We start from the raw sequence: 12635 nt of genomic DNA, 5'->3' as shown, positions 1-12635 counted from the left end.
CCTACATAAGAGGATACACTTCCAGACTTGGTACAGCCACTGATCTATACTTCCTCTTGAGTCTCGTCTGACACACATTCTCAATTACTTATTCCGTTTAAAAATCACAGGATTACCCCTGAATTCAGTTAAAGTTCACTACTACCTCATTGAGAGGTTTTCAGTCTTCATCTACCCAACCATGGTGAGGTTTCTCAAAGACCTCTTTAAACTTCTTCCCTCCAATTAAAGAACCAGCTCCACCACAGGAACTCAGTTTAGTCCTCAAAGCACTGAGGAAACCCTCAATTTAACCTATGGTGAACTATTTCCTCTTCCATCTGTCTGTTAAAACCTCATATCCATCACCTTGGTCAGGAGGACACGGGAGGTTGGGGCCTTGATAGCTGACCCACCGTACGTGGTGTTCTATCACAAGGTGACTGTATCCATGCCTTCATGTCTTTCCTAAAGTTTCCTCAGAATGCCACCTCAGCTAAGAAAATCACCTATTGTTTGCTTTATCCCAAGCCTAACTATTCAAGAGAAGAAATGAGTCTTCATATACTGAATGTAAGATGAGATCTCCCCTTTTATCTAGCTAGAACCAGGCCCTTTAGGGCTTCATTCATATTTTTTTAATCAATTGCAGAAAACATGAAAGTACAGGTGATTTCCCTTCAGACTACTCAAATGGATTGCAGAATCCATCTTAAAGCCTCAGAGTTTCATCCCCTTCCCACTGGCTGATTCTACCAGTTGCCATGCTGAGAAACATATACATCAGACATCTGGTCTTTGATACACATGTTCTCCCTGCACTACGCTCTTGTGATTGCTTCCAGAGCTGAGGCTGTCCAACATTCTGTAATGAATCTACCTCCTCAGCACCCTCCTTTATGATAGAGATACTGCTCAGGAGTCTTTGTGACATGGAGCATCCATAAGGACACTACTTGAAAAAGGAGAGGTTACTTACCTTATACAGTAACTGGAGCTCTTTGAGATGTGAGTACCTATAGGTGCTCCACTACAGGCCTTCTTTCCTTTCTGCCTTGAGAGCCTCTGGTTGGACTTCTGTGGTTGAGAAGGAACTAGAGTGGCAGCGGGTTCACCCCTTCCTATATGCCCTTTTACTGGTGCATGAGGGTATCTAGGGAACAAGTATGCACGGACCTGTGGCCACTGCTGATGAAAGATCTTTGTTCCAGAGTGCACAGTCATGCACAAGTCCTGATGAGGACACACCTCAAAAAACTCGAGTTACTGTACAAGGTAAGTAAACTCTCCTTCTGCCAGATTTCAAATAAGTTTCAACCCTCCTCAAATAGGTTTAAGGCAAATAGAAAGTTGTAAGTATCAAATATTTCATACATCATTGATTTACTTTTCTAAAATACTCTACCTTAAATAATGAGAGCTTTCTCTTTCAAATAAGAAAAGTTCTTTTGTATGCAAATATTATAATCCTAATTATATGGAAAAGTGGAATAATCTTTTTATTTCCACCTTCTTCTAATATCATTAGGAAACACATTGGGAGTGTAGTTTAGCCAGTGTTGCGCAATTCCTGGGTTTTCCACAAGTTTTTTTAACGAAGTTACTACTTTTTCTTCTAAAGGTAAGTAGATTTATAATAGGTCCACATTCTTGACTCCATGCTCTTGCATATAACTGGATCTGGAATACTTCAGAGCTAAAATTCAGAAAAGTTAAATGGCTGCATCAGAAAGGTGGCATGTGCGCATCCTTCTTTGGAGACTTCCAAATAAAATCCCTGTGATACTGTCTATCTAAAAAGCTCTAGTTTTGTAGCAATCGTATAATTTGAAATTAGGCATGGACTTTAGGTTTCAAGCATGACACTATCAGAAATGAATTTCCATTTATAGAGAATAATTGCATATAATAGCTCTGCCAACACTCAACCAACATCTCTTGGAGCAAGGGAATATTTTTAGTTTCAGTGATACTTTAGATCAAATAACTGAAGATTGATGCAGATACCACTGTGATGAGCAGGTGTAATCTAAATATCTTAGATCTTCAAAAGCAGGTGGGCAAACACATGTTCTGATGAGGTGGTTTTAACACTTCAGATTTTCAATGTCTCAGCCGGTTGTGTGCAAGAGCATGAACCCAACAGTGTGGCTCTATTATTATTGTCTTCAGAGAACAAGGATTACTGGTAAGTTATTTTTTTGTCTTTCCTGGAGTCCTTGGCATTTTGGTTTGGTGTTATAACTACCTGTGGCTCTTTTTTTTTTTGTGCTGCTGCCACCTACAGAAGTGCAGGATGATTGAGTAATTTTCAGCCAGGAATGGGAAGGGTATTATAAATATTTCAGCTGCCACTAAGAAATACTGTTCTTGCCGTTCATTGGGCAAGATTGAGTCTGAATGTATTAAAAATAGAATTTAATATCTTGTAATAGAATTCTAAGTTATGAGTATTTATAACAGTACTGTAACATATGCTTGTTCCTATTACAGTATAGGAGATAAAAGTTTATTTGCTTAATTAATTAATACCTGAAAGTTTCAGGTCTATAAATGTTCTAATATCAACAAAAGTATGATTTAAATTTTGAGTGCAATATTTTACTTTTAAGAAGTCAAACAGAATTTCAATATTTCAGTTTAAAGAAATGAACAACATTTTAGAACCATTTGTACAATGCAGAAGAGAAGTTACTCAGATAAGTTAGACAATCCGATATTTAAAGTAAATGTAAAAAATGGAAGTTCTGGTCCACTTAAAGGAATGCTGTAATGTGCATACTTCTGCTGTTTCAACGGAAGTGAACTATTGACTGGCTTTCTTGAAAAAGTAAGGTAATTTTATGTTCTGACACAATAATCTTGTACTACACCTTTGTAGCTAACTTAATATATTAGTTGTAAATCTATAAACATTCTGTACTATCTGGTGTAGGCAAGAGCCAGGACATGGCATGTCTTTCCAATAAACACAGGGAATAATAAAAACTACAACTGATTTTTTGGATTCAGAAAAAGAATCTGTTCTACAGTATTTTCTCCATCTTAAGTGTTTCAAATTGCCTCTTAGGCTTACAAAAGGACTAATTTTCATAAGTTGCTATCTTTGGCAGTTTAGTCTTGTCATAGGTTTCACCCCCACTCTGAACTTTAGGGTATAGATGTAGGGACCTGCATGAGAACCCTTAAGCTTAATTACCAGCTTAGATCTGGTTTCTGCCACCACTCAAATAGTTACAGTTGTTTGAGTCATTTGGGAAACTCATAGTCTCATAGACTCTAGGACTGGAAGGGACCTCGAGAGGTCATCGAGTCCAGTCCCCTGCCCTCATGGCAGGACCAAATACTGTCTAGACCATCTCTAAAAGACATTTATCTAACCTACTCTTAAATATCTCCAGAGATGGAGATTCCACAACTTCCCTAGGCAATCTATTCCAGTGTTTAACTACCCTGACAGATAGGAACTTCTTCCTAATGTCCAACCTAAATCTCCCTTGCTGCAGTTTAAGCCCATTGCTTCTTGTTCTATCATTGGAGGCTAAGGTGAACAAGTTTTCTCCCTCCTCCTGATGACACCCTTTTAGATACCTGAAAACTGTTATCATGTCCCCTCTGTCTTCTCTTTTCCAAACTAAACAAACCCAATTGTTTCAGCCTTCCTTCATAGGTCATGTTCTCAAGACCTTTAATCATTCTTGTTGCTCTTCTCTGGACCTTCTCCAATTTCTCCACATCTTTCTTGAAATGTGGTGCCCAGAACTGGACACAATACTCCAGTTGAGGCCTAACCAGCGCAGAGTAAAGCGGAAGAATGACTTCTCGTGTCTTGTTTACAACACACCTGTTAATGCATCCCAGAATCACGTTTGCTTTTTTTGCAACAGTATCACACTGTTGACTCATATTAAGCTTGTGGTCCACTATGACCCCTAGATCTCTTTCTGCCATACTCCTTCCTAGACAGTCTCTTCCCATTCTGTATGTGTGAAACTGATTGTTCCTTCCTAGGTGGAGCACTTTGCATTTATCTTTATTGAACTTCATCCTGTTTACCTCAGACCATTTCTCCAATTTGTCCAGATCATTTTGAATTTTGACCCTGTCCTCCAAAGCAGTTGCAATCCCTCCCAGTTTGGTATCATCCGCAAACTTAACAAGTGTACTTTCTATGGCAACATCTAAATCATTGATGAAGATATTGAACAGAGCCGGTCCCAAAACAGACCCCTGCGGAACCCCACTTGTTATACCTTTCCAGCAGGATTGGGAGCCATTAATAACTACTCTCTGAGTACGATTATCCAGCCAGTTATGCACCCACCTTATCGTAGCCCTATCTAAATTGTACTTTCCTAGTTTATCTATAAGAATATCATGTGAGACCGGATCAAATGCCTTACTAAAGTCTAGGTATATCACATCCGCTGCTTCTCCCTTATCCACAAGGCTCGTTATCCAATCAAAGAATGCTATCAGATTAGTTTGACACGATTTGTTCTTTACAAATCCATGCTGGCTATTCCCTATCACCTTACCACCTTCCAAGTGTTTGCAGATGATTTCTTTAATTACTTGCTCCATTATCTTCCCTGGCACAGAAGTTAAACTAACTGGTCTGTAGTTTCCTGGGTTGTTTTTATTTCCCTCAAAAAAATGTCTCCTTCCCAAGTATTGTAACCCTTCCCTGGGTAACCTTGAGAGACTTCTCCACCAATTTCCTAGTGAACACCAATCCAAACCCCTTGGATCTTAAAACAAGGAAAAAATCAATCAAGTTCTTAAAAAGAAGACTTTTAATTAAGGAAAAGGGGTAAAAGAAATACCTCTGAGAGATTAGCATGCAAGCTACTCTCACAGATAACAGATTCAAAACACAGATGATGTTCCCCTGGGCAAAAACCTTAGTTACACAAAAGAAAACCCAATTTGATTATCCCTCTAATGCAAAAAGACAGTCACAAAAGGAAATAAACATAAGCTAATTCATTCCTTCTCTAATCCTCACTACCCTGGTTGGTTCCTGGATCTTTTCACTCCAGCACAGAACTTAATGAACAGAACAAAGGAAGAACTTCCTTCCTTCCTCTTGAAACATCTTGTTCCCCCAATTGATTCCTCTGGTCAGTTGTCAGCTAGGCTACGTGACCTTCTTAACCCTTTACTGTCTGTTTATGATAGTTCTACATTCCAGATAGCTTTTGTGTGAACTTCTTTTATTTGTTTCTGTGTCCTTTTCAGCTTTAGTTGGTAATTTCTTGTTTTTAATTTAATTTCCATTCCAAACATCTGACTTGGATCAATCCATTGATTTCTTTTCAAAATTTTCTGTGCCACAAGGGTCCCTTAGTAACAGTTAATAGTCCCTATTTCTAAAATACATTTTATAGACACTTCTTTTTGCATTTCATCAGTGTTCTCTGTAAATTGCGTTCATATATGGCCATGCAGCATTCTTCCATATACCGTGCATGTCGCAATCCTTAGCACTCACAACTTCCTAAACAGCAAAAGAAAAAGCCAATTTTAAGTAGATTAGTCTTGTTTCAGAGCATTGTTGAGTACTAGGAACTGGGCCAGTGTGTTTCCTTTGTCCCAAGCCCTTATCCAGGATCCTCACTAGACGCAGCACTGGGACTATCTGTCAATTTATGTAGTAACTAGGTTCTACTGTATCTCACTCTAAGAACAGTTGATATACTAGATTCTGAACATGCTTGAAATTAGCTGTCTATATATCCAAAAAAGAGAATTGATACAGTTTACTTCATTATTTTGACTCAGGAAATCATATTTTGATGAGCATGTCAAGTAAGCTTTAGTTTTATGAAAATTAAGCAGATAACTAGCAAGTTCATTGGTCCAGGGTGAAGCACAGGGCATTTAGCATTCTAGATTATCATTATCTAATAGTTGAAAAATCAGACATACTATTTTTGTTTTAGATTTGAAACTTGAAGTTGAATTTATTCTCTTTTGTTAGAAGTCACTGTGTGGTTTTTTTTGTTTTACATTTAAAATGCCAAAAGTCTGATATTCAAAATGCAAGGCCATCGTTTTATTTTTTTCATCCAGTATTTCTAAGGAACTATAACTTCAGCCATTCTTAGCGTCTCTTTTGCACTGTAAAGGTAAGGAATGTGTGAAAATTCTGGTGTCGTTTTACCACCCCAGTGATGATGCTATTTTAGTACATGAAATTTGAGGATTATATTAAAATACTTCAGAAGTGCTAGTTTGCCACATACTCTTGTGGTGAGAAAAAGGGTTGATCTTTTTTGAAAATTTTTATTTTATTTATTCATAGTCTGCCTGATGTGTGGGTAAATGAAAGTGAACGACATCAATTAAAAACTAAAGTAGTTCATTTATCAAAACTACCAAAAGATACTGCCTTGCTTCTGGACCCAAACATATACAGGTAACTTCCTAATTTTAAACCTCTTACTTTACTTTATTTCAATAAAGTCTTAAGCCTCACTTAACTTTTTGATGCCAGAAGCCAAGATTGCTAGTGCTTGATGCACCAGTGCAGGTGACATCAATCCTGCCAGAGTACAGGGGTTAAGTTCTGAGGTTTTAGGGCTTTTCAGAATTGCTTAACTTCTTGAACTGAACTCTAGTAACTGAGACACAGGGAATGTATGTATTTACCAAGTGTATTTTACTTTTTTGTGCTTGGTGTACAGAAATTCTAGTAAAGGAGGTACATACAGTGGAATCCTGAAAGATCACTTCTGTTAAGATCACATACTGGTTTGTATACCAATTTTTTTAAAATCCAAATTTATCTTTTCATATTTTACATTCAGCTGTAATACATGCAGTATTACTTTGGCTACGTCTACACTACAGCTGGGACCGATGCTCTGAGATCAATCCACTGGTGGTCGATTTAGCAGGTCTGGTGAAGACCCGCCAAATCGACGACAGATCGCTCTCCAGTCGACCCCTGTATTCTACCCCCAACGAGAAGAGTAAGGTAAGTCGACGGGAGAGTTTCTCCCCGTCGACCCCCCATGGTGTAGACCTCTTGGTAACTTGACCTAAGGTACATCTACTCCAGCTGCATTATTCATGTAAGTGGAGTTGTGTAGCATAGGTCAACTTACTGCAGTAGTGTAGACATAGCCTGAGAAACCTGTACTTGTATACATATAATATTATTTTTTTAATACAAGACTCTTTAGCCTTTGGGTTGGGGTGAGGGATAGTACATGTCTTTAAGGAGCATACACGTATGGGTTTTTTTTAGGACTTCAGATTGGCTTCTAATCATCACATTTCTAATGATTTTCTTATTTTATTCCTCTGTATTATCCCACGATTGTATCTTTTGTAAAAAATTTTAAAGGTAATCTGAAATGCTTTCAATTCTTTTTAAATAAATTAAGATCCCAAATCAGTAACAGGATGATACATGTGTAGGATTAATTATAAAAACTTTAAAAATTTGAAAATCTGGTTGTTTTCATTTACCTGCCATGATCAAAGTTCAGTGTTCCTGTGTTTCTTGACATCACTAAGGTTTAAAGCAATACACAGAACACTCAGCTGAGATCTGGATGTATATTAAGCCTGGATGTGTATTAAGCCTTTCAGTTCACCTTCATAGCCAATTTACTTCACTAATCAAATTAATGGATATTGAGTATGGAGAGAATTAATTTTGCTATATGTGCTGTCTCTCTAAATGTAAGTATTTAAAATACTTACTTGAATATGAATTACTGATGTGAATTAATAATTCATAAGGTGATGAGCAAAATTAGATTGTATCTTGTTTTAAAATGCTTAACACAAACTGTTTTTATTCCCTGCCTTAGGTATTAGTTACTTGTAATCTTATGGCCCAAGTGGAATTTAACTGATGTCCTATAGATCAGTTTGTTTGTTAATTTATTTTTTGCCAACTTTCTACAAGTTCCATGAAAATGGATATGATAATCCTTTCAAATAAAACTGTAATGTTTTTGGGCTAAGAGATACCCCAGTAAAACTACTAAAATACCCCCATGAACTATATAAATTCTACTCTAGAATTTTAACTCTTGGAATTGTGTACTGGTAAATACTACTCTTTTGGAAACCTCACAGTATTGTGTGATCAAAGAACTGAAACTGGAGCCTAAAACTTGCATGGGGGAAGAATTATTGAAGGGATACTAGTCTCGGTACAAAGGCTGTTACAATGGATCCTAGTATGGGATTTTCTAAAATGACATTTCAGTTTGAATAAAATTTAATGAAAATAAATTGTGTATAATCATGACTCCAAAGTACTCCATATACAACTATATTGAATCAGCTGTTGAGATGACCGTGAACCATAAAGGTATCTTCTTCTTTTGCAGAACAATGCCACAGAAGAGGTTGAAGAGGTAAAAACAAAGCAGTTGGGGACACCTGCAGTCTTAGTCACTGACAATGGAATTAGAAATAAAGTTGCACATTAGTCAAGGCCCCCCAACCCACCCTCATCCTTTTTTTCAAATCCTTAGATAATATTTATGCTTAGTGTAAACATTCTGTGAATGAAGTAGATGCTTCTGTGGAATATATTAATATATTACTGTATATCCACATTGTCATGGAATGGTACAGTGGGAGACTGAGCAAACACTCTTCTGGCAACTTAGTGGAACAACTAAAAGGCTTTGCATGCTTGCTTCTTTAAGCTGCTTTTCTTTTGTTAGTGTATACTGTAGTTTGAAAAGAGGAAGTAACTAACCATCACAACTTACATAGTTCCCAGGAGAATTCTTAACAAACTGCTAAGAGTTTAACACTCACCAGACAATGAACAAACTACCCAGCTTTATCCTATTACCTTCTGAGTATGGTGGATAGTGATCAATCATCATTTATACACTTGTGCATCCTTTCACAAAAACTAAGAGACATTAAATGATGTTTAAATAAATGTTAATGGAATGCTTGTTTTTCCCAATCAACTATAAATTCATATATCCAAGTAAGACTGAAAGGTGTTGTTAAGAGTGTTGCAGTATGTCTGACCCTTTTTCAGGACTAGTACTGTATGTTAATGAGGTCTGCTTTTATGTAATCTTTATTATTGAACAGTTTTTAAAAAACCTCTACTTAAGTTAGCAAAATTGGTGTTTGATTTTAATTTTTTGAACTTTTAAGATTCTGTCACTTGTACAGTATGTTTGGGTTTTTTTATTTGGCCTAATCTTTTCTAGATGTAAAGAAAGATATTTTTTTAGAACATCTAGAAATTCAACCTTTATGCACCAAAGTTGGCTCTGAAAAGGAAAATAAAATCACTTTCTTGCTTAATAAGCAAGAAATCATGGATTTTTTTAACTTGCAGAAATAGAAATGTGTGTAACTTGTTAGTCTTGTATGGAGACAAAAATGTTGCATATAGATAATAGGACATTGCTTGTAAATAATTCAGCAGATTTGTAATATATTTTTATATTATGAAATGTACTGTAGATGTTTTTCTAGAGGCATGAAAGTTAAAATGTATATATTATGTTAGAAAATATGGAAGGATATTGTAATTCACTAGCGCTGCCAGAAGAAATGTTTAAAAAAGCACCTTCCTAACAACAAAAAAAGTCATTTGCATACCTAAGGGACTGTATACTACTGTTAATATCTGTTGTAAGAACAAAAATACATTGAACATCCTTCCCAGAAATCTTTGAGGGAGGAACAGAACCCATAATGGCACTGCTTTCTGATAGTAAACGTGAAATCGGTCATTTCCTTGCTGTTGGAAGGAACTAATGTAAAATATATGTGGATATATGCAGTCAAACTGCAGAATTAGTCTTCCTTATTGGGGAGGAATTTTCACGTTACTACAGTGAAACGAAAAACCAGCAGTTTTTACACTAAAATTTTATTAAATAGAATAAAACTAGAATTAACCCTTTGGCTGCAGGGTTAAGTGTTTCCTAATATAATACGAATGCATTCTGCATTGGTACTGACACAAGACTTGCTTGGCTCCAACGGGTTAAATATGTTACTTATATACATGAAAAATCTTATCAAACAAAATGAAGTGCAGATTAAAAGCACCACTAATATAAGAAGATGTTCTGGACTGGTTGTTTAATAAATAAGGGTATTATTCATAAGATTTGTAGCAACCTGACTTTATTTTTTAAAAAAATACAGTGTTTTGTTTAATTTTTTTGCTTGAGCACTTCATCTACTGCTTATTCTGTACCTATAAAGTAATCCACAATCTCTTTGGTTCTTTTTTAAAATTTGTTATAAAATTGCCAAATAGAAGTGTTTCAGATATAGTTTGTATTTGTATTTTTTTAATTTTATTGCTTCATGAGTTCCTTGTAAGTCATCTATAATGGACAGATGATTGTAGACCTTGCCTGAGTATTTTTTCTAATAAAACAAAGCAAATAACCACGTTAGCTTCCAAATTGTAACTATTCAATGAAGTTTTAAAAGAGCTGAAGATATAAATTAATTATCTTTTTAGTTCCTCTGTAAATGATGGAATGCACACTTAATCAAGAGTTGTTGGATATAAATCCTGTACTGTACCTGTAAACCATTAATAATCAACCAGTGATTGTCTGTTCTTGCATTTGAGCAAAGCATTTTGTGATGTCCTAATGACGCAGCAGTTTCCCAGGGTGGGGTGGAAGGGCATGATGGGGGAAGAGTCCATTTAAAACCAAAATGCAGGGGGACAGACACAGAGTTAAATCTGAGTTTGCACTGGTAACGAAAAGGTAAGTGAATTTTTTAGCTTTGTTCTAGCTTGAAGAAAGTTTCTGAAATGATTTATGCTTACACATATCCATGTTCTAAATGTATCTAATTCTTTTGTCTGTGCTCCAGATGCAAGAATTAAGTGCCATTCATTTGTTGCTCTAAACAAATACCAACTTTGATAGAAGCATACCAGGCACACACAATGGCAGTTCCACTCATCTGTCTGAGTGACGTTTTGAATGTTACTTAGAGTATTTCTGAAGAATAACATTAATTCTCCAGTTTGGAGTAATTCAGGCTATTCTCTTTTTATTGGTATTACCCTGATATATAACTTTTACGTTCTTCTGTTCAGAGATTGACTACAAAAGATAGATTTTAAGTGATAGCAAATAGATGAAAGCAGATTACATAGCAAATAAACAAAAAAACAAACTAAGCTTAATATACTAAATAGATTGAATATGAATTAGCAGAATCTCGTGATACAAGCAGGCTGCAGATTCCTAATGGGCAAGTTGCACTTGCTTTACAGCCTAGAATCCCCAGGTGTTTCATACACAGGCTAGAAATCCCTTTTGCCTGGGTCTAGTCCTTCCCTCAGTTCAGTCTTTGTTCCTCAGGGGTGGTCTTTTGTGGGGAGCAAAGAACCACAGATGATGTTACTCCCTGCCTTGTATAGATTTAGCATAGGGCGGGAACCTAAATTCCTTCAAAGCTGTGCAGGTGCCTGTTAAGCTCCAGGCCCATTCTCAGGGCCTCAGTGGGGAGAGATCTCTCCCCCCCAGCATGGACCTGCCGCAGCCAGGGGAGCGGTGCCGCTTCCTGGGCCCTAACAGACCTGCCCCAGACTTGCTGCGGCTGGGGGAAGAGGAGCCCCTCCCTCAGTCCAGCGCTGCTGGAGAGGGGCATCTCTCTCCTGGCCCCAACCTGCTGCGGTGAGGGAGGGCTGGGGGGAGTTCTCTCTCCCCACTGCAGCCCCGGGGCAGCCTGCACTCAAAATCCCTCATTTCTACCCCAGAGCCTGCAGCCCCCACACCTCAAACCTCTGCCCAAGCCCCCTCCTGCACCCTGAACCCCTCGGTCCCACCCCATGTGCACCACTATGGAGGTGATGTGTCACGCACCACCTCCATATTGATTCACATAACAAAATTCATTCCACACATGGACATAAAAAGGGGAACGCTACCAGGAGCCCTTTGTTTCAGAACTTGGTTCCCAGACTGTTTTGTGGAAAAATACTGACATCCCAAGATGGAATCCAGAATCATGTAGCCTGGTCACATATCCTTAGTTGTCGTAGCCATCCCTTGCAGCAGAGTGGCCAATCTGAACCTGAGAAGGAGCCAGGATTTACCAATGTACATTGCCAAAGAGTCACAGTAATATGTCAGCAGCCTCCCATCAGCTCCCCCTGCTCCCAGAACCTCCTGCCCACCGGCAGTTCCACTGATCAGTGCCTCCCCATCCCTCCCTGCACCTCCCTATCAGCTGTTTCGTGGCTGCAGGAGGCAGTGAGGGGGAGGAGCGAGGGCATAGCCGGCTCAGGGGAAGAGGTGGAGTGGAGGCATCGTCGTTATGCCATAATATCACTATGAAGAACATGGGGGTGCAGTGGCAAAATGACATCAGGATAAATGTGTAGTTATTTTCCCGTTCATTGCACTTTATTTACAGATTATTTAAATCAATAGAAACTACAGAAATTTCACCACTGAATTTATGCTCTTAACAGACTTTTTTTAAGCTTGGCTTTTCTTTTCTTCTCTTTTTACAAACTGCTGAAGGTGAGGAAAAAGGGGTTAATCATGATGAGCTGAAGTAAATCACCCATCCAGGTTAAATACCATTTCAATTACATGTCTCAAAACAATTTAATACTTACCATAATGCCCAAAGGCCCTCATCAGAACTGAGGTCCTATTGTGTAT

At 37.7% G+C, this 12635-nt stretch overlaps 1 protein-coding gene across 1 annotated transcript in view; it reads left to right on the top strand.

The window, feature by feature from the left end:
• The window catches only part of AEBP2 (AE binding protein 2), an 84415-nt gene extending 73868 nt beyond the window's left edge, over positions 1-10547 (top strand). The window contains 2 exon segments of the mRNA XM_030541762.1: positions 6287-6400; positions 8334-10547. Coding sequence (XP_030397622.1) covers positions 6287-6400; positions 8334-8364 — 145 coding nt within the window. The 3' untranslated portion in view covers positions 8365-10547.
• The last annotated feature ends 2088 nt before the right edge of the window (positions 10548-12635 follow it).

Source organism: Gopherus evgoodei, chromosome 1 (genome assembly GCF_007399415.2).
Source record: "Gopherus evgoodei ecotype Sinaloan lineage chromosome 1, rGopEvg1_v1.p, whole genome shotgun sequence".
Classification (NCBI taxonomy): domain Eukaryota; kingdom Metazoa; phylum Chordata; order Testudines; family Testudinidae; genus Gopherus; species Gopherus evgoodei.
This window is presented reverse-complemented; position numbering and strand designations above follow the sequence as displayed.